General features: G+C 45.8%; 1 protein-coding gene across 2 annotated transcripts in view; it reads right to left on the bottom strand.

Moving 5' to 3' along the window:
• CDH13 (cadherin 13) overlaps nucleotides 1-23,213 on the bottom strand; it is a 749,080-nt gene that overhangs the window by 102,641 nt on the left and 623,226 nt on the right. For both annotated transcript variants that reach the window (XM_022583077.3, XM_089902463.1), the window contains exon 8: nucleotides 2,169-2,351. In XM_022583077.3, coding sequence (XP_022438785.1) covers nucleotides 2,169-2,351 — 183 coding nt within the window. The remainder of the gene's footprint in view (nucleotides 1-2,168; nucleotides 2,352-23,213) is intronic.

The following is a 23,213-nucleotide window of genomic DNA, read 5'->3' as shown; positions in this document are numbered from 1 at the left end:
CAAGCTTTGTCTTCCAGCTGCAGGTTTGGAAAATTGCCTGATGCCTTCTATAGATACAGGGCTAGCCTCAGAGAACAGCCAGTGGCTATGTTTTATTTTTTTACGACTTTCACAGCTTTGAAACTATAGCACTGAATGTAGGAGGGCAGTGCCAGGATCTCCCCGGAGTCCTGGCAAGGGAAGAAGAATTGGGAAGACCCAGAGGCTGCTCTTTTCAGAGAGACGTTTGGGGCTCAGTTCAGACGAGGTTCTGAAAAGGACAGGGAGAAACCTAGACCCCTCATCCTCTGGAGAAAGCCGGAAACTTCTCTGAGATCTGCCATTCTCAGCGGCTCCGGGTTCTGCCCTCAGGGACGTTGTGGAACTTTGTTGGTGTGAACGTTTATATGGCCCTGTGGCTAGGCTGAATACTGACCCCACCCCCCAATATGTCCATGTTCGAACCCCGGGAACGTGTGTTACCTTACATGGCAAAAGGGACTTTGCAGATGTGATTAAGCTAAGGACCCTGAGCTGGGTAGAAGATTCTGGATTATCCAGGTGGGCCCAATGGAACCACAAAGATCCTTAAAAGAGGGAGGCAGGTGGGCTTCCCTGGTGGCACAGTGGTTAAGAATCCGCCTGCCAGTGCAGGGGACATGGGTTTGAGCCCTGGTCTGAGAAGATCCCACATGCCGCGGAGCAACTAAGCCCGTGTGCCACAACTACTGAGCCCGCATGCTAGAGCCTGTGAGCCACAATTACTGAGCCCGTGTGCCACAACTACTGAAGCCTACGCACCTAGAGCCCGTGCTCTGCAACAAGAGAAGCCACCGCAATGAGAAGCCCGCGCACTGCAATGAGGAGTTGCCCCCGCTCGCCGCAACTAGAGAAAGCCCGTGCGCAGCAACGAATACCCAATGCAGCCGTAAATAAATAAATAAACAAACAAATAAATAAAATTAAAGAACACTGCACACACACAAAAAAAGAGGGAGGCAGGAAAGTCAAAGTAGGTGTGACAATGGAAGCAGTGGGTCAAAGTCAGAGAGAGATAAGAAGATGCTGGGTTGCTGCTTTGAAGATACAGGAAGGGGCCATGAGCCAAGGAATGCATGCAGGCGACCTCCAGAAGCTGGAAAAGACGAGGAAGTCAATTCTCCGCCAGAGCCTCCAGAAGTAACCAGCCCCACCGACTGCAGCCCTGTGAAACTAATTTTGGACTTGCGGCCTCCAGAACTGTAAAAGACTAAATGTGCGCTGTTTGAAGCTCCCATGTCTGTGGTCATTTGTTACAGCAGCCCCAGGAAACGAACACAGGCACCATGTGCCAGTCACATATTAGCTTGTGAACTCCTCACAACAACCTGGAGCGGTGGGTTGTACCATCATCCTCATTTTACAGATGAGGAAGTCGAGGCACAGGAAACAGTTAAGCATCTTGGCCAACGGCGCACAGGAAGTAGGTAACAACGCTGCTGCTTGGCCCACTAATACGATTACTATAAACACGGCTGCTCCCTGCTTTCCAGGCAAATTGCTGCACCCACCAGAAAAGAAGCTGTGTTCCGATGGACGTTCTGGTCTGGCAGCAGCTCTCCCAGAACCTCCCAGATCCCTTCCTCCAGGACACGGGGACCATGAGCCTCGCATGCTCTGCTGCCACCCCCCCTCCTTCCCACATTTCTGAGCCCTCCCGTTACACTGTTGTCACTTTCCTTCTCGGTCCCCCTGTAGCAGAGAGAGGTCAGCTTGCTGGGCAGCAGTGCTCACAGGCGGTTTCACACGGAGAAGCATCCCGTGTGTGTAATTATATGCTGTGTTTGACAGTAACTGAGACTCTGCTAAGAAAGATTAAGAAGAACTGTAATAATGCACAATCTGACCATGGATCTTTAGAAAACCTTCACAGGTCCCATTTTTGCATATCTTTGATAATTCATTATCACGTATATGGAGAATCTCATTTAAAAATTAAGTTTTTTTTTTTTTAAGGTTACACAGAAGTTTAGGTTTTCCAGAACCTGTAGAACAACTTGGTTTTATAGCCATGAGAGTACAAGCACACCCCTAAGCTGAAGACTTTTCCCATTTTAATTCCAGGAGGAGGAGACAGCGGCTGGTCTATCCTCGACCCGGGGCCCTGGGTGCTCGGGCGAGGAGGGAGGGGCGGTCGGAAGCACCCTTACTTTGACGACGGAGAGCATCCCCTCGTTGGTTTGCGGGTTGGTGTGGATCTCGAAGCTCTGCCCCGGGTTCCCGTTGATGATGGTGTAGGCGGCCCTCCACGCGCCTGTGGTAGGATCGTCCTTGTCTTCAACTGTCAAGTTGACAATAACTCCTACGGCTCCTTCCTCGACTGTGGCTTGAAACTGCAAACAAAGCAGACCGTTACTGTCACTATTTTGGGGAAAAAAAAAAAATCATAGTGAAGACCACTGATGGCACTCTGACCATATGCCTGGTGTTGGGCACATTACCCACACCATCTCATTAAATAATAAAGACTAACAGAGGAAGATCACGAAGCTGTGTGCCAACAGATGATATGCTTCAGGTTCTCTCAGCCTTATGCGGGACCATGAGGCTGAATTCTCTCCTACAGGATGTGGGCAGAAGTGATGTTTGCCGGGGCTGGCCTGGGTTCACCTGGGCTGAGGGTTAAGAGAACAGCTGTGCCTCTTCTCTGGGCCCCTTTCCTTCTATCTACCTGGATGCAGACAACCAGGAGACCCAAGGGGAAGGTAGAGCCACAAGAGGGAATGAGCTTGGGTACCTGAGTCACCACGTGGAGGTGGGTGGGAGCCTGTCCTAAACTGTTGTTGAATGAGAAACAAACTTGTATTGAGTTTGAGCCTTTATGCATTTTTGTTTGCATTTGTTTTTGTAGCCTTGTTACTGAATGCAAATCTGTATGCCCAACACACAGTGGGGCCAAACAATACCAAAACGTCAGAGTTTGGAGCAGAGAAAGGTTTACTGCAGGGCCAGGCAAGGAGATGTATGCCTCATGCCTTAAAAACCCTGAACTCCCTGAAAGCTTTCAGCGAAGCCCTTTTACAGGAAAGGTGAGGGAGGGGCATGGTTAGCTGTTGCAGACTTCTTGGTGTCAGATCCTTCGTTCCTGAGGTCAGGTCACCGTCGGGTCACGGTGTTCCTGTAAACCTCCACCTAAACAAATGTTACTCTCTGTTCTGACAAGTAAGGGCAAGGTCCCAAGGCTCAACTTTCGCCCTCTGAGGTCCAGGCCCTGGCTGAGAGGAGGGGGTCCCCACGGGGGCCAGTTACCCTGCCCGGGAGCGTTCGTCCAGCACCCAGGCTGGGTCCTCCCACCAATGCCCAGGCCTGGCTGGCAGTGCCCTCAGGGCCAGGTCCCCAGACCCTGCCCAGCCGTCATCACTGAGGGAGCCAGGCACCCACGACCCAGCCGGCCCTCAGGTACCTCAGGCCACCCAAAGGTTCGGGCAGAGCGGGCCGGGTCCCAGGGACCCAGGGAGACCGCCGCCGCCATTCGGCAGCGGAGGAGGGGATGGAAGAGAGATTCCCGCGGCCTCAAGGCCCAGGCCCGGCCAGTGGGCGGCCATGGCAAGGGCTCTGGAGCTCTGCGGGACACAGCCCCCAGCCTGTCCTGGGGCCCCCCAGCTCACCCACCGCCTGAGGCCGGGGAGGGCCTGGAGGGCCCCAGGGAGAAGGCCCCCATCCACCTCTTACCACACGGAGGTCCACCTCTTATCTCTTGCCAGGAGGACCACCCCGGGCGGACCGTTGGCCGAGCGACCTCTAACTGCCACACTAAGTGTCTCTTGCTAACCCTACTGTGCTTAAGTTCTCGCAGTAACGGTTGCGTGGTAACGGCTGTGCACCCGCCCCGCCCCTATTACAGCCTCACCCACCCTAAACGACAAGGTAACCAGATAATCACACCGCCATCGCTCGTATATGGAGGGACGGGGATTGGAACCCCAGTGTTTGACTCCAGAGCCTCTGCTCAATTGTAGCATCCTCCTTAGTGAAGGAAGCCAGTTTCATCCCTCCCACCCCTTGCCCACACCTAGCATGACTTTAAAAGGGAGGAAACATTTTTCTAAGGTAACATATAAATCAATTGTTTGGAGCTTTGTTGTACCTGTGTTTTTATTGTGACACATCTCAAGTACTTGTTGCAAGTAGGTGTGGTGAAAAATAAATCAATAAATGAAAAATCAGCTTAGATAGAGAATTTCACGAGCCATCAGCACATTGCTTTGAGCTGGAAGCATAAAGTATTGTTTTGGTGCTTCCCTCTGATACACTACTGGTGAATAGTAATCTGTTTGCAAATATTTTATACACAAGTAATACCAATAAGCTGACAACAAGAAGAAGAAATATCCTGGAATTTCAATTAGCAGGAAAGACAATCTAGAGACAGTAAGATGATGTCAGAAAGCCCTTATGTTCAAAGACAAGTAATTTGAGAAATGACGTTTCAAAAGCGGTGGCTGATTAATTCACGTGCAGATCATTAATCACAAGCCATAATCTTGATGCCTCGGGGGAGACAGGAACTAATTTGTCTATCACAACTCAGCAAACCTGGATGAGCCGCTTCCCTTCCCTACAAGCGGTGCTGGGAAATTCCTGGAACATGCGCACTGGATGGAAAGGAGCTGGAGCGAGGGGAAGTGGAGGATACTGTCACACAGAAACGGCTCCACGAGACAATTATCTTGACCTGATTCCTCTGATTCTTGTTTAAGTTAGGCCTAACTTCTATCTTTCCCCCCTCAGCACAAAAATTAGGGAATTCCTGAGCTTGAAATCTACACTGGTGGATCCCAGCCCTGTTAGAATCTCCTGGAGGGCTTTTTAAAAACACTGTTTTTTTTAAAAAAAATAACCTTATTCCAATTCAGTTGGTCTGGGGTAAGGCGTGGGTTTCAGTGTTTTGTTGACCTGCCCAGATAATTCTAATATGTAGTTTGGACAGAGAAGCATGAGAGTTCAAGGTCAAGAAGGGCCAAAGTAGGGATGTGAGAGCCTGCCCTTGTGCATTGCAAGGCTGCCTGGGTCCCATGCTGAGGGAGGGGCCTGCAGTGCATGTGGTATCAGCAGGAAGGAGAGCTGTGATCAGCTACTGCTGTCTGCCATGCGTCCAGGAGTGGGACACACGTGTTATCCAATCCCACAGGTGGCAGATAAAGAAACAGGCACAGAGAAAGAAGGAAGGAAGAGGTTGGTCCAAAGTTCTCGAGTGAACCAAAGGTCAGATACAAATCTCCTGGACTCCAGTAACGTCTGCTTTCCACAAGTTCTATTACTCATGCCCACTCAAGAGTCCCATTACTTAGGCTGGTCCTCCACCCCCTGCTGTGATCCAGAGCCAGAGGACTGATTCTCTGTCCCTACTGATCACAGCACACCTCAGCTCATAACCTGTACCTGTGGCTGTCCTGACACCTGTACCTTGGGACACCAGGCAGACAATTCAGTGGGTTTGGGAGTGCTAAGACTAGAGGATGCTGGAAACCATCAGTCAGGTACGAATGCCATTACATCCAGTCCACAGGTGAGAAGTTACTTTGTCAAGGCAGGTGAATGTCACATTGCTGAGAGGAAGACACTATAAGAACAGATCACGATTTGAGGAGGCTGGAGGCTCCAGGTGTGTCTGTCTTGTTCAGGGCTTTCTCTCCACCCCTTGCATGATGCTGGGTGCATAGAAGGGACACAGAAGGTGTTTGTTGAGTGAATGAATGGTCTTAAAATAGGAAATGGGGCCTGGCATCAAAGGTGAGGGCTGAGAGGAAATGTGAAGGGATGAAGCTATACCGGAGTGAGACTAAGAGGGACTGGCATGGTGACGGATGCCTGATTCTGCCACTTGCTTGGATGGTGCAGGGCAGGAGGGATGGGTTGACCTCCCTTGTTCTCCAGAACATCTCTAGCAGGGATGCCTTATGACTTTCGAAGACACTGGGTACGTTACGTTTGTTGGTCCCTCCTACCACACTTGATTTTCATAGGCTTTAAAAATTTCATTTTTTTCCCCCCTGATGTGAGGAAAAAAATTAAAATTTTCTTTGACCCTAAAAAATGCGTTTTTTTATGGCGCCTGGTCCCCAGTACACAGCACAGTGCTGGACACATGAAGATCTTCTGGATGGATGGATGAATTTGTAAAATTAATATTTAGGCCATGTATAGGTGAGAAAAGCCTGTGCAGTTTCTCCCATGACACCAACCAAGAGGCTGGTGCAGAATACCTTTTCAGTGTGTGGGCAAATGAGTGCAAGTGGAACGGGAAGGTGATAACGTTTTAGAAATTCTCACAGCATGCGTTACGACCCTAATATATCCTTAGATGTAGTAATGTGTCCACAGCCACATTTACCTACCATCCATCACCCATCCATCCATTTATTTATTCTCCATTCATCCATCCATCCTTCCATCCACTTATCCGTCCTCCATCCATCCTCCATCCATGCATCCATCCATCCATTCACCCATTCGCCCATCCATCCATATTCCAGCCAGCCAGCCAACAAATACCTGTCAAGCGGCTTCTGTGTACCACGCATGATACTGTATTAAATTCTAAAAAATAGAAAAAGAAAAAATAAATTCTAGGGATACACTAGTAAACAAGACAACAGACATGGCATATGTTTAATTATAAAAATATGTGAAGTGTTGGGCAAGAAATAACATAGTTCTTGGAGAGCCTGAAGCTTGAGGGGAGTGGTGAGAGGGCGTGGTGCCTGACCCAGTCTAGGGAAGGTCATTAGGGAAGAATTCCCTGAGAACTGAAAGCAGAGGAGTCGGTGAGACGAAAGGGGAGAGAGCCTTCCTGGCATCTGGAACAGCAGGTGCAAAGGCCAGCGGTGAAGGAAGCACGGGGCACTTGTGGACCAGAGGGAGGTGGGTGTGGCTGGAGAGCAAAGGAGAACTGGGGGAGAACTGTTTGCTACTGGACTCCAGAGGAGAGTTGCGTCAGATCATGCACAGCCTTGTGGGCCAGGGAAAGGCATTTAGAATTTGCCTTGAGAGCCAAGTGAGGTCTAATCAAGGAACTGGATTATGTTTAAATCTACTCCTGGGAGAATTCAGAAAAAAATCTTTAAATACCGAAAACATTCAATACAATTATTATAGTCTTTGTTAAGACCATTATCTGATTCTTGCATAAACTATAAAGCCAGTTTCCTTGAGCATCCATTTAGAAACTCATTATGGCTTAATTAAATACTCATTCTATTAATTCTATTCAATGTTTAACCCCATTATGTAATTCAAGAATGGAAAATTAAGTAGATTAAAATGAAACAGTACCATTTTATATTTCTATAGCAATGCTCACTCTGATTTAAAACAATAGACAGGCATTAATTTACCATGCTAGAGCAGGAGGAATTACGGATTGTAACATTACTTCATTTAATTGGAAAAAAATAAGGTTACTTTTCTGTTAAACTGTGCAGCAAATCAAATACGAGATGCAAAACATGGTTTTACACCATCAGTGTGGGCGACTGGCTTGGGACATATTGAGTTTCATTAGCTCTCTCCTCTCAATTCAGGACTGAGTTATTTCATTTTCTTTTCTTTGCCAAGGTGAGGTGAATTTTGTGATGGACATTTAGGAAGAGACTACTTGGACTTGCCACAAAGGTTATCCATCACCAGGGGAAGAGGGACTTGCATTTTAATTTACACTGAGAATGAACACTGCTCCTCAAAGAGCAAAGAGTTGGTCATTAAGGTTAACCTGGAAGATGGAAATAACGATCAGCAGGCTAAAAGGCACAGGTGGGGGAGAAGTGACAGCTGATGACTTTAAGGGACAGGACACATGCAAGCCTGCCTGCTTGATCGCTGGAGTCCAGGTTCATGAGCTGCCAACCCTGGGGTTTCATGGAGAATTGATGCTGAACTTGAAAAGCTGGGATATAGTCATCTGGGCCCTGGCTTTGAAAAAATTAAAAGATAAGGTCCCGGAAAGTTTTACACACTTCAGTTTCTATTTGTGAGGACAAAAGGGTGAGGGAGACATCATCAGAAACTGAACTTGCAAGCACTTTTATGAGTCTGTATTTACATAAACGATGCAGCTTGTTGGAAAAATCTAATTTCTTGCTGATAGCCTAATGGGTAGAAATTGTGAGTGCTATAAATAAGATCATACATTTAAGGATCCTGGCATAGAGTAAGGGATCAGTATTTGTTAGCACTGGTGATGATGATCGATTTCATTCTGTATCATACGAAATACTTACTAATAAATTGGAGAATGTGACTCTTTCTGTTTTTATCACAGTCTGCCTTCCATTGCGGTTGTCTTGTATAGATAGCTTATTTCCCTCGGTGGGTGTGGAAGAAGCTCTTTGCTCTTCAGTCGTGTATACCTGACACTCACAAGCTTGCATATCCTTGTCTTGATCTTTATCACCAAGACAAATGATGTTAGCTTATCACGCGCACATTTAGAAGGGATGGCTGCATCAGATATCTGGTTTCCTTCTATCTATGATTAGGAGTCATCCTGGGGTAGAAAGATGCAACACCTCATTTAAATAACGAGTCATTAAATGTCTATTGCATGTCAGGGGGTCTGCCAGGCACAAGAAGTACAGCAGTAAATGAGAGGGACACTATTCCCTCCCCTCACGGGTTTACAGCTCAGCACACTGACACATTCCCTCCTGATCACCCCATTTTCTTTATATGCTTTGCTCACACAATTCCTTTTCTACCATTTGTCCACTGTCATTCATTCCAGGCTGCATCTATGTTTGGACATGACTTAGTTTACAGCTAATGGTCATTTTAATAAATGGTGCTGGGGCCATTGGCGAGCCATGTGCAAAAAACAAAGAATTTGGATTCCCGACCTCACACCATACAGAAGTTGTGAAAGGTAAAACAATCAATGTTTTAGAAGAAAACATAGGAGGACATTTTAATTAAGCTTACAGTTAATGTTTATGTGTACTTTATATATATGTAATATAATGTAAAATATTTAAAATACATATAATATAAAAATATAAAATGGGGCTTCCCTGGTGGCGCAGTGGTTGAGAGTCCACCTGCCGATGCAGGGGACATGGGTTCGTGCCGTGGTCCGGGAGGATCCCCCATGCCACGGAGCGGCTGGGCCCGTGGGCCATGGCCGCTGGGCCTGCGCATCTGGAGCCTGTGCTCCGCAACGGGAGAGGCCACAGCAGTGAGAGGCCCGCGTACTGCACACACACAATATATATATATATATAAAATGTAATTATATATATAAAGTGCACATAATATAATATAGATAATATTTAAATAACACATTTAGTAAGTATAGAGTTTATTCCGTATTTTAAAGAAGGCTTTATGTCTAAGAAGTGATGAACAGCAGAGCCCCACAAGGGACTCTAGGTTACCTGGCTGAGAACCACCATCTCCTCATCAGCTAGCCCTCAAGACAACTGTGCCTTCTGAGCCCCTCCCCAGCCGGGTCCCAGGAGGATGTGCATGGACAGGCCCCGAAGTAATACCCAGATGGGAGGGGACCATTCGGGAACCCAACAGCCCATAATGGCCCCAGACATTGGTGAGCATCTTTTACTCATTTCCCATCTAGTCAACACTCTCTCTTCTCTAAATATCGTTTTCTCTTTGAAAATGAAGAGTGGTGTCAGCCCTTTGGTTTTCAACGCCCATGGGAGACAGTTCACAGAGAGAAGACGTAAAGCAGATGCTAGAGCTGGGATTTCCGGCAACTGTGAATAGAGACTTCCCCGCCCTCTGAAGCGCAGGCAGCCTGGGGCATGCGCCTATCAACTGTGAGACGGGTCTTGTCTCTGTTTCCGAAAATGCCCAACACCACCTCTTTCATAAAGTGAGAATGCTATAATTAGACATTCAACTTTGGGATCATTTTTGTCTAGAGAATACAACCCGAGGGGAGAAGATGACAGTGTACATGTGTTGGAGGGTCTCACGATAAGAAGAATGATTAGTTTTTCTCTATTCTCACTGAGAAAAAGGAAAGTGAACTGAACTGTACGTCACACGCCAGAGATGATAACATGGTAATGGTGGATGGCAGTCTTCCTTTCCTGAAGATTCTTAAAGTTTCTGAGCAGATTTAGTTCAGGGTGCCTGTATCCATAAAACGTCTGAGGAAACGATACCTTCCCCAGCTCCTGCTGAAAAGAGTGTTACTAGAGGGCCATTTGTACCACACGATCCCAGCTTTCGTTGCCAGAGCTGACCAGACCCAGAAGTGGCACTGGGCTCACAAGTCACCAATCTATTGGCTGCTTCATGAACGATCAGAGGATTTCTCTAAGCATATGAACTCAGAGGAATACAGGCTATATAATCAGAGGGCAAAGGGTCCTTAAATCCTAAGTTTCTGAGTAGAAGAGAAATGGAGTGGCCATTTTTTGTCATTTGGACATGAACGAATAGATGCGTAGAGAAGCCAAAGAATGGACACACTGAAAGAAAACCCAGGAGATCTTGGGGGTGCTCAGAGAAACACAGATGAGGAAGCACCCTTGATCTCGCACTGTGTTTCTACTCCTTGCAACTAATGGAGCCCTGGGAAAACAGCTGTGGTGGATGGATGTCTATCTCTCTCAGGACGTAAATGTGGTCCTTTTGACGAAGACTTGGGTTTCACAGATGTTTCCTCAAATATTTTTTCTTTTTCTCTTTTACATCTTGCTATGGAAACTTTCAAACAGCTATAAAAGCAGACAGAATGAAGTAATGAACCCCATGTGTCATCATCAGGCTTCAAAGATTTTCAACTTATGCCCCCATTGTGCTTCACCTACACGCCCACTTCTCCCCATTCCTGTCTTGTTTGGAGCAAATCCCAGACATATCACTGAATCTGTAAATATTTCACTGCTTGTCGCTAAAAGTTAAAAACTCTTTTTAAGAGAACAGAATCAAGGTCCTCTCCTGATCCAATTTCTTCCACTGACAATTATCGTGTTTTTCTTTTGTGCCGGATGCTTTACTAAAACTATAGCCGCGGTAAAGGACAGTTAGAGAATGGCCTATTAGACTTCTCCACGGGTTAGGAGAGTCTTCTCAGTTAAATGTTACTAAACAGGTGAGGAAACAGAAAAGCTGAAGGTGGAAACAGTTCAATGATAATAAGGAATAGCAGCTCGATGACAAAGAAACATGTGCTTGAGGGGGGAGGACTCTCCAGAGCCGCTGGCATGCCAGGCAGTGTGGTTCTTGGTCCAGGAGAGCCGAGGCACACGCCACCTAGTGGATGTGACCCACCCCCCACCCCCCACCCCAGGGAGCCCCGGGCCAGGAGGAGAGCTACGTGCCTGGAGGGCTGCGTCTGGGGACCTGTTCCAACGAGAGGAAAGACCAAGTGTCACGCAGCCTCCCAGCTCTACAGGTGCCGGGGGATGAGCCAACAGGCAAGAGAGGGAAACAATATTCACTTCATGCTCCGGCAGGAATTATCCTCCCCTCCCCACTCAGTGCACTCTCTTCCGTATTGATTCATTTCCTAGGAGGAGTTTCCATGGTTGCTGCAGACACAGAGGAGGTGCTGGGTACCCGACTTTGGAGGAAGATGCCCAGCCAGGTTCTGGCTTGCTGGGGGCCCGATGGTCCACCAAATTTGTTTACGCAATTCTTCCTCCACGTGACCTCGCCTACCGAAGCTCCTCGGATTTACCAATTACAGATGCATACTGCAGCTAAAAAGTGAGTTTTCAGGAAGACTCAAATACTGAAACATATCTTTTTGTCCTCAAAACAAAATGAGAACACACAGCCACTGAAGACCGCCAGAAAAATAATACAGCTGGGCAATGGTTCTCAAGCTATGTTCCCTGGAACAAACAGTGTTTGAGGGATGGTGCAGGAGTCCCACGAATGTACCACGTATTTTTCTCTGAACAAGAAAGACTGAAACTGCCTGAGGAATCTGCTAGATATATTTTATCCGTTTTGTATATTAGAGTTCTTGTCTAAGATTTTGCTTGGAAAAAAAAAGTTTTGCTGCTGAAATGAAGTTTGAAAATCACTGCCTTAGGGAACCGATGAAATAAATATTACATGTGATGGTGAGAGAAAAATAAAAACCAAGGAGCAAATATGCGTGCGTTGTTTTTTCTCCACATGCCCGGTGTGGAGACTTTATCTCATCTGACATTAATATCTCTCCTTCGCTTGAGCTTCTCTTTTTAAAAAAATGAAAGAAAAGGCAAAACACATTTGTACATTTGATGAGATAACTGAAAAATAGCTTAATTTTGAGAAGCAAAGAGATTTTCTGCAGGGATACGCATTTGACACAAACATCTGAATCTGGATGAAGAATGACTTTTCTTTAGGAACAATAGCATGGTCTGCTCTAAAGACTTAGAATTTGGTTTATGCAATTCTGCAAATTTACAGGTGTGGAAAATTCAGTGAAATGGGGCAAGTTCTGATCTACCTCTAACCCACGGGTAAATTCTGTAACTTCTCTGAGTCCAAGTTTGCGTATCTGAGGTGTAGGGTATCAGGCTAGAGCAGGAGTTCTTAATGCTGACTGCACATTAGAATCACCTGAAAACTACTCATGATCTGAGGTCCCACATTCAGAGATTCTCCTTGGGTAGGGCCTAGGCATTTGCATTTCTGAAAACTCCCCCAGATGGTTCTGATGAATGGCCAAAAGGTGAGAACAGCTGCTTGAAATGACTCCAAAGGCCCCCTCCTAGTGTTAGGATCGAACTTTAAAAAGATCATTGTGACCTGTTCTAGCTTGTGTGGGTCCTAGCCGGTATTGGGAGTGCCAAAGAATGCCACTGGTGGGACCCTTGAGATTTCTTACAGTTCTCTGCTCCAGGAGTCTATAGGAGCTGCTAACGGACCAACGGAATACATTTGCCAATGAAATCACAGGGCCATCTCCTGGAGGTCATCTTTTTCATCACCTCCAACAGGAATCCTGTACCCATTAAGCAGTCATCCTATTCCTCACCCCCACCCCCCAGCCCAGCCCCTGACAATCACCAACCTACCTTCTGTCTCTATGGATTTACCATTCTGGAAATTTCATAGAAATGGAACGACACAACATATGGTCTTCTGTGTCTAGCTTCTTTCAATTAGCATACTGTTTTCAAGGTTCATCACTGTTGTAACCTGTGTTGGTACTTTGTTCCTTTTACTGGCTGAATAATATTCCACAGCATGGATGGACCACATTTTATCTAACCATTCTTCCATTGATCAACATGTGGGCTGTTTCCACTTTTTGGCTATTGTGAATATGCTGCTCTGAACATTCATGGACATGTTTTTATGTGGACGTATGCTCTCATTCCCTTGGGCAGATACCTAGGAGCGGAATTGCTGGGTCACATGGTGACTCTGTGTGTAATGCGGTGGAGATCTAAGTCATTCACCAATATGCAGAGAGCGCTTGGGTGGCACCTTTTAAACACATGAGGCCATGTACTCTTTGCCGGCTTCTCAGAGCTCACTGCCCCCTCCCATGTGAGCAAAGGCAATATTTGAGAATGAAGCTTCCCTCTTTGAATGGCAGGAGGGGTTGGGAAGAAGGGGGATCTATGGGTGCCTTATCTCCTTTGACTAACCGACTTCAAGTAGCCTCCTTTCCCCTATTTGCATGCGCTATCACTCAGCTTAATGCAGAAATGAGACGGACACCCCAGAGCTCACAGAGAAAAAGCCCTGCTCCGTGCGTGCCCCTTGCAGCTGTTTCTAACTAGAGAAAGTACATCTTTAATCTCCTGAGCGGTAGGAAAATCGACATACTTGGTTAGGCTCCTGATGCTAATGCCCCAGTACAAATAAGGACACGAGAAACCTTCTGCTTTCATTACAAGGGATTTGTACAAATTCACACATGGAATTGCCTTACAGCTTCTAATTTATATTTAAATCCCAAATGTCACTGTCAGAAGAAACTGCTCTAAATCCATTGTCTGTGTCTGCACCATTGATTCCTGTTTCAAATAGACCCCACGGGACCAACTGTAATTCCCATCAGCACCTCTGCATATTTCTTCCCAGAGGTGGCTTGTGGTGCTTCTGAGAACATCTGAGTCCCACAGGTAGAAGAGATGGATGAGAATCATTCCCTTGGGAATCAGACCCAGTGAGAGGGGAAGGATTAAAAAAATCATTCTCTGTCCCTTCTGGGCTCTGATCCCAGAGTGGAGTCACACCGGAAGTCTGTGTGGGGAGAGAGGTGCCCCGATGGCCATCTTTCATGTTGAAAAGAATGAATGATGGAAAGTTACTCATGTTTAACACCCCCTGAAGCTCTATAACGTATTGGCTGTGTGACCTTGGTCAAGTCACTTAACCTCTCTGTGTCTTGATTTTCTCATCAGCGCAATGAGAAAAACAATAGTCCCTACCCTTACAGGATTATGATGATTGGGAATGTTTATAAATGTCAAGGTGAATGCCAGACACGTAATAAGCAATACAGGCACACTGTTATGATGAACACAGACAGAAAGAACACAGAGATGAAGTTTGTAATGGTGCACATCAGTTACAAGGAATGTGACCAGAGAAATAAACTTTGTTCTTTTGGGCTTTTTGTTGCTGTCGTTACAGTAGACTAGTTTTGCTAAATAATATTTCTGACAATATAAATTTCCCTTGTTGTCTACAACTACTTAGACTTGGTGTCACGTATAATCAGAGGTGTCCTGACCAAGAGTACTTTTTAGAGAGGTGCCCTGACCAATAGTACTTTTTAGTTCCTAAATGTATTTTTAATCTAATTTAGGGTTTCTTAAGAGCAGTGCTAGTGACACTTTGGGCTGGATAACGATTTGTTGGGTGGGGGGGGGTGTCCTGTGTAGGATGTTGAGCACCATCCGTAGCCTCCACCCACCAGGTGCCAGGGGCACCCAAGCTGCAGACATTGCCAGATGTCCCAGGGGAGCGCGTGCGTGTGTGTGTGTGTGTGTGTGTGTGTGTGTGTGTGTGTGTATACAATCCTCCCTGGCTGAGAATTACTAATCTACCTAAACCAGGTCAGGGGCTCCCTAACAAGTATCTGCCTGTAAATGGCAGCCCATGAGCTCCCCCAGAGCAAGATTTATCAGCAAGTTCGTCTTAGACTCAAGTCTCAAGGGAAAACTGAAATAGCATAATAACATTTTCTAGGGTAATTGAATCAGACATTGCCAGAAAAACATTCAAGGGTAAAACTAAAGACTGTAATTATTATGAAAATTATTGATGTAGTTTTCATTACTCTACAATTTTTGAATTAGCCACTGATAACCCCTTTTATAAAAGAAGAAAGGTAGTTTTTCTTGCTTTTCCTTCTTCCTGACACTTGCCTGCCTCTCACTTTTCAGCAAACACATTCAAGCCTGTGCGTGCTAAGTGGGCTCTGGTGCAGCAGAGACCCGGGCCCTCCTCTGAGGGGCAGCCCTGTCACCTGCGGGGCTTTCTCGATGGGCCTCAGAATTTTTTCATTTGGTCCAGTTAGAACTATGTTCAGACCCAAGCTTATTCGGCAGTGAAGAATTACTGTCCGTGATCCATTTTCCCCTCCCAATTCTCTAAACCCCTGCTACTCGAAGTGTGGTCCCTGGGCCAGCGTGGGTATCACCTGTGAGCTAGTTAGAAATGCAGAACCTGGGGCCCCACGCTAGACCTTCAGAATCAGCTTCCAGGTGATTCAGGGCTACATCAAGTTTGAGGCGTCTGCTCTTGACTGCTCTGCCAACTCTTGGTGACTCGGTCCTTGCTGCCTGACCCTGATGGGCAGAGAGACCAGAACACAGGTGCCCTCTACGTTCAGCACTCCCAGCCTGGAAACCTAGAGACTAGAGGGGTCCTTCTCCCTCCTGTTCAATGTGAACTTCTTCCCTGGGTCCCATCCCCTCCCCTTCCACCTTCAACTCCTGTCCTGCTTCCCTACCTGCCAACTTACCCCGCCTCTCAAGTCCATAATGTGTTCTAGACTCTCCAATTAAGAACACAACAACAAAACACACGCAGCGAAGCAAAAGCCTCCCTCCACTCTTCCATGGCTCTCATGCCCTTCGCAAGAGGGGCCTGCATTTCCTCAGCCCCCACTGTGCGATAACAGAGCACTAAATACCTTGGAAGTTGCTGTGAGGGCTAGGGAGCACAAAAATCAGGACTGCAAATTTATCTGCAATCAAGGAACAATATAACTGGTCATTGTTGAGGTGTAATTACAGGACAAAACATACTGTTCAAGAATCCTTACTGGGTCTGTTGAACAGGTGCCAAGGAGGCTTTTCATGAAACTCACACATAACAGGCCAGACACTGTCCGACCCCAGCCTCTGGCTGCTACATCTGGGCAGCTCCACGTGTATGAGGAGGGCCGTGAGGCTGTATTGTGAGTATGGAAAACAGGAGCTCTCACAGAGTTAAGGACTTTTAGGTAAAAAAGTGAAGGCTTCCAGCTTGATTTTTCCCTCCCGAGTGACAGGTGGGACAGTGAGAACTGCCAGGTAGCACGGGAGAGCCTGTGGGAAATGAGAGAAGCTGAGGGGAGAGAGAGGAGAGAGTGGGGAGATTGAGAGAGAGACACACAGAAAAAAAGAGGTGGAGAGAGAAAGAGAGAGCCAGTGGGGGGAGGGCAGTGCTGGGAAAGAAGGCAGGGCTACACATGCGAAAAAGAGAGAGACATCTCCTGGCTATTGTAAATAAAGCTGCAATGAACATTGGAAGCAACCTAAGTGTCCATCATTGGATGAATGGATAAAGAAGATGTGGCACATATATACAATGGAATATTATTCAGCCATAAAAAGAAACGAAATTGAGTTATTTGTAGTGAGGTGGATGGACCTACAGTCTGTCATACAGAGTGAAGTAAGTCAGAAAGAGAAAAACAAATACAGTATGCTAACACATATATATGGAATTTAAGAAAAGAAAAAAAAAGGTCATGAAGAACCTAGGGTTAAGACGGGAATAAAGACACAGGCCTACTAGAGAATGGACTTGAGGATATGGGGAGGGGGAAGGGTAAGCTGTGACAAAGTGAGAGAGTGGCATGGACATATATACACTACCAAACGTAAAATAGCTAGCTAGTGGGAAGCAGCCGCATAGCACAGGGAGATCAGCTCGGTGCTTTGTGACCACCTAGAAGGGTGGGATAGGGAGGGTGGGAGGGAGGGAGACGCAAGAGGGAAGAGATATGGGGATATATGTATATGTATAACTGATTCACTTTGTTATAAAGCAGAAACTAACACACCATTGTAAAGCAATTATACTCCAATAAAGATGTTAAAAATTAAAAAAAAAATTTAAAAAAAAAAGAAAAAGAGAGAGAGAAAGGGAGACGAGAGAAACAGACTGGAGAGGGAAAGAGAAAGGAGAGATAAATAAGTTAGGAAATAAAGACGGGAGAAAGAGATGTAGAAAGAGGGAGATGGGGGTGGCTTAAGGGCTTGGTTTTGCTTTTTCTTAAATAAGAAAATCTGGGCAAGTTGAGAGCCGCGTTCCAGCACTTCTGGCATTCCCAGGGCCTGTGCCAAAAGAAGCTGAGGACAGAGATTTCCATATTAATAGAACCCAATGGTTGAGGCCTCCAGTCTAACTACTTAGAGCAACTGCAGTCGGAGGAACTGAGGATTCAGTGACTAAGCCAGGACCCCTGGGAGGAGGGCTGACCGTGTCCACTGCCCCCACCCAGAAAAGATGCTGGTGGGTCCTGGGCCCTGGACGTTGCCTCCACGATAATTACCAGGAAGCCCAGTCTTTTTACGACAGTTTCTAAAATCAGTGCATTAGACACAACTGGATATGATCAAAATGATCCTTAAAAGTCTCCAAAAGGGTCCTTATGGAGACTCTCAGGGCCCTGGGAGGCTGTTCTGCTCTTGGGCCACCTTGTATGAAAAATCTACTTGTGACTTCGAGTGTGTACAGACTTGTATAAGCTAAATGTTTGGATGATGGGTCATCTGTGTCATTAACCCCACACAGGTCCTTCCAAGGGATGGGTTTGCGTCTCCTGAACTCATCTTTTTGTTGCCTTTACAAATATTTAAGGAGAGGTTGCAAACCAAGGAACCAACCAAAATCTGTGGTCCTTAGCCTCCAGTCACCTTATGTGAAGTTTGTGTTTTCAACGCATCTCAGAGGGCCTGCCCAGGGCAAGGGAATTGTAACAGGGACCATAACAGGCATGGTAGCTGGTAACTTTCTGGGCCCTGGTGGGGTCGGCCAAGGGGACACCTGAACATAATCTCTTCCTTTTTGGCTGGAGGGCTCCCCATAGACATGCAACTGAAACAGTACCCTGCTAATGGCCACCTCTGGACAATACTCATCCTTCACGTGTCAACTTGTGAAGATTGTTGAGGATGAAAAAATGGGCCATTCCTGGGAGTAAACATTCTATAGCTATCCTTGAACATGGAAAAATCCATCACTTTGTCTTCTCTGTCAATAAGAGCAACTTCTGAATACATGCACACACGTATGCACATGTACAGACACATCTTTTGCAGGAAGGGAGTGTTTCCAAAGAGAGTCCACATCTAGCGTTGTTGCTATAGTAACACAAGTGAAAGAGGAAGACAGCTTCACAAACCAAACACAATGGTGAGCTTCTTCTGTCACCTGCCTGCGACCTTGTTCTTTCCACAGTCAGGAAGCAGGTGGAAGGTTAGTGTAACTTAAGCCACAAGGAAGTGAGGGGGCCTGAAGTCACGTCAGTGTGGTACAGATCTCAGGGAATGAAAAGAAAAAAACAGGACACCTGAGGGCAGCGAGTTCAGGGGCTCGTTAGCAGGTAGAGGTGACAGGTTGGCACTGACTCTTTCTGATGTAACCAACAGCTAGAGAAGAGGCTATCAGAGGGGGTTTCACGGCCCCAGAATTGCTGGAACAGGCTGTAGCATGGAGATTTGGCTGAATTGAGAAAACTCAAATAATTGGGTACAAAATGCCTGTTTTCTGAAGAAAGCCACGCTCTGCAGACTAACAGCAGCAAAATGATGGTTAATAGCATGGTAATATCAAGAGCAAAAGCTAACATTTGCATGCTGCCTTGATGTTGTGTGCTGGGCTGATGGCCCTTGGAATCCCACTTTACTGGGGTCCCTGCTACGAACGTGGGCCCTTTCCTGGGTCTAGAATTCTGTCCCTGTTCTGTAACCGAACGTCAGGTGCTTCCCTGGACCATGAACCTCTTCTTCTGTGCATCTGCTGGAGCCCATTCACAGCAGGGCAGGTCTTCCTCCATTGTCAGGTAGGTGTCTATGCAAGTACAGACTTGCATAGACAAGTGTAGCTCAGGAGATGGAAAAGATGAAGGTAATTGAAAAGTACTTTGATCATACTGGAAAAGGGGCTATAAACTGCAATTTAAGTAAATACTCATACCTTTTGGACCCAGCATTTCACTTGTGAGAGTTTATCCTATAAAAACCTTCATACGTGCGCACGAAGATACACATTCAAGCATTTTTACTGCTGTGATATTTACAAAAGGAAAAACCAGGGACCACCAAAATGTCCATCCATAGGGGACTGGTCAAACCATGGGATACCAATGAAACAGAACACGATACAGAGCCATTAAGATAATGAGGGAGCAGGACTTCCCTGGTGGCTCAGTGGTTAAGAATCTGCCTGCTAACGCAGGGGACACAAGTTCAAGCCCTAGTGCGGGAAGATCCCACATGCTGTGGAGCAGCTGAGCCCGTGCGACACAACTACGGAGCCTGCGCTCCACAGTCCGCAAGCCACAACTATTGAGCCCATGTGCCACAACTACTGAAGCCCACGTGCCTAGAGCCCGTGCTCCACAACAAGAGAAGCCACCGCAGTGAGAAGCCCGTGCACCGCAACCAAGAGTAGCCCCCGCTCGCCGCAACTAGAGAAAGCTTGCGTCCAGCCACAAAGACCCAATGCAGCCAAAAATAAACGAAGAACTAAATAAAAATTTATTAAAAAAAAGATGATGGGGGAGCTAATTGCTTGGCATTATTGATCAGAAGGGAAATCTAGTGTTTCGAATGATGCAAACACCTTGGGTTTACTTAGTAGAAATAAAATGTGTTAAGTTAATGAAATCAGGAGACAGTGGACCACGCAAGGGGCACATGTGAAGGCAGAGCTGAGATAAAGGGTGATTACAGACTCTTTAAGGGTCGAGATTGCAGGAGCCAAGGACACAGATGGAGTTCACCAAGCTGCTGTGTGTGAGGGGCTGGGAGTGCGGGGCTGACCCTGCGGGTGACGCTCCCAGAGCCCTCTCCCCAGGTTAAAGGTATAAAAATAGAGACAGGCCACGTGAGAATTCAGCAAGTGGTCTCTAGGGGTGGAGCATCTTCCTGCTGGGCTTCCAGTCAGAGCAGGGGTCAGGTAGAGTGTGTGGGCGGTGGGGGGCTGTGCAGGGGACAAAGGATAAGACCATGAGGGGCTCAGCTTGAATCACACATAAAGGCTGTGGAACCTCTGGGATGCTGCTGACACGCTTGAAATGACCACTCATGGAAGTAAACCAAGAAGGTGCGATACCCCGTGTCTCGTTCATTCCAGCTGGAAGGAACCTTAGCTGGGAGACGGAGGAACTCATTCTCCTGAAGCCTTCTGTCAATTGCCTTGAATGGCTAAACATTACGGAGTGTTTCTCTGCCCTTTGCTGTCACTAAGAAAGGCCAAGACCACCCAAAGAAGGTAGCAGAAGCAAAAGGGGAAAAAATAAAAATAACAGTAACAACAGCCTATGTTTACCGAGGACCTGCTCTGTGCCGGGGAGAGGGCTAAACTCCCTACACATATTATATCATTTGATCCTCACCATAGCCTAAGGAAATAAGGAGCATTATTTCTCTCATTTTACTGATAAGGACAAAGGTACAAATCCTGATGAAACTGCAACATAGTATGCATAACGTGATCCCATCTTTGTAAATAGAAAGTAGGGAAAAGACACCTGTTAAAACATTAACAGCGCTCATCTCTCAGGATAGTGGAGAGATCTGGCAACTTTGTGTATTATATGCTTGTATGATATTTTAAAGGTTTTTAAAATAGTGGAATGAATTATGTTTAAATCAGAAAAAAGTAATTTTGGAGGGGATAAAATGCTATTGAATTCAAAATGCACTTAAAATTAAGTTGTTTTCTAAAATACTTTAGAAGAAGAAAAATACAGTGGGAAGAATCATTCTACTTGATGCTAAGCCTCACTACATAGCTACAGTAATCAAGACAGTGCAGTACTGGTGGAGGGAGAGACACAGGTCCATGGAACAGAATAGAGAACCCAGAAATAGACCCACACACACATGCCCATAAAATGGGGCTGGAACCACTGCACATCCACAGGTAAATAAAGGACCTCAACTCCAATCTCATACCTTATATAAAAATTAACTCAAAATGAGCCATGGATTTAAATGTAAAACATAAAAATATAAAACTTGTAGAAGAAAACACTAATTTGAAGAGATACATGCACCCCAATGTTTATAGCAGCACTATTTACAATAGCCAAGGTATGGAAGCAACCTAAGTGACCATCGAGAGATGAATGTATAAAGAAGATGTGGTACATATACAATGGAATACTACTCAGCCATAAAAAGAATGAAACAATGCCATTTGCAGCAATACGGGTGGACCTAGAGATTATCATACTATGTGGAGTAAGTCAGACAGAGAAAGACAAATACTGTATGACATCACTTACATGTGGATCTAAAAAATAAAACAAACTAGTGAATATAACAAAAAAGAAACAGACTCATAGATATAAAGAACAAACTAGCGGTTACGAGAGGGGAGAGGGAAGCAGGGAGGGGCAAGATAGGGACAGGGCGTTAGGAGGTATAAACTACTATGTACAAAATAAGTGAGCTACAAGGATATATTGTACAGCATGGGGAATACAGCCAATATTTTATAATAGCTATAATGCAGTATAACATTTAAAAACTGTGAATCACTATGCTGTATACCTGAAGCTTATATAATCTTGTAAATCAACTATACCGCAATTAAAAAAAAACAGGAGAAAATCTTCAGGACCCATTGCTAGACAAAGAGTTCTCAGAGTTGACATAGAAAGTACAATCTATATTTAAAAAAATGATAAATTGAACTTTACCAAAATTAAAAGCATTTTCTTAGTGAAAGACTGTATTAAGAGGATAAAAACATAAACCACAGATTGAAATATTTGCAAGCCATATCTCCGAAGGAGGACCTGTATATGAGCCATGTAAACAACTCCAAACAATCCAATTAGAAAGTGGGCAAAAGGACTTCCCTGGTGGCACAGTGGTTAAGAACCTTCCTGCCAATGCCGGGGACACGGGTTCGAGCACTGGTACGGGAAGATCCCACATGCCGTGGAGCACCTAAGCCCATGCACCACAACTACTGAGCCTGCACTCTAGAGCCCGTGAGCCACAACCACTGAGCCCGCATGCCACAACTACTGAAGCCCGCGAGCCTAGAGTCCATGCTCCGCAATAAAAGTCACTGCAATGAGAAGCCCGCGCACCTCAATGAAGAGTGGCCCCCACTTGCCGCAACTACAGAAAGCCCACGCGAAGCAATGAAGACCCAACACAGCCAAAAATAAATAAATAAAATTTAAAAAGTGGCCAAAAGACACAGTCAGACATTTCACAGAAGGGAATAAAGATGGCAAATAAGCACATGAAAAGATGCCTAATACCATTAGTCACATAGGGAAATGCAAATTATAATCCTGATGAAATATGGCTAATACCTATCAGAAAGGTTACAATTAAAAATAGTGATAACACCAAATTCTGGTGAGGATGTGGGGAACCTGGATTTCTCCAACATCACTGGCAGGAGGAGAAAATAGTGCAGCTCCTCTGGAAGACTGTTCGGCAGTTTCTTATAAAACGAATATGCATTTAACATATGACCCAGCGATCACACTCTTGGGCATTTATCCCAGAAAAACAAAAACTTACGTTCTCACAAAAACCTGTACATGAATGTTCATAGCAGCTTTACCCGCAATAGCTCCAAACTAGAAACAAGCCAAATGTCCCTTTCTAGGTGACTGGTTAAACAATATCCAGTGCATCCACACCATGGAATACTACTCAGGTAATAAAAAGGAACAACTATAGATACATGCAACTACTTCCATGGCTCTCAAGGGCATTATGCTAAGTGAAAAAAATCAGTCTTAAAGAGTTACTGATTGTATGATTCCATTTATGTACCGTCCTTGAAATGACAAAACTATA

Source organism: Delphinapterus leucas, chromosome 20 (assembly GCF_059928025.1).
Source record: "Delphinapterus leucas isolate spDelLeu-1000000601 "Yukka" chromosome 20, BTC_Dleu_Yukka2, whole genome shotgun sequence".
In the NCBI taxonomy this organism is placed as follows: Eukaryota; Metazoa; Chordata; class Mammalia; order Artiodactyla; family Monodontidae; genus Delphinapterus; species Delphinapterus leucas.
The sequence above is the reverse complement of the archived record's forward strand: the minus strand, read 5'-3'. Positions and strand labels throughout refer to the sequence as shown.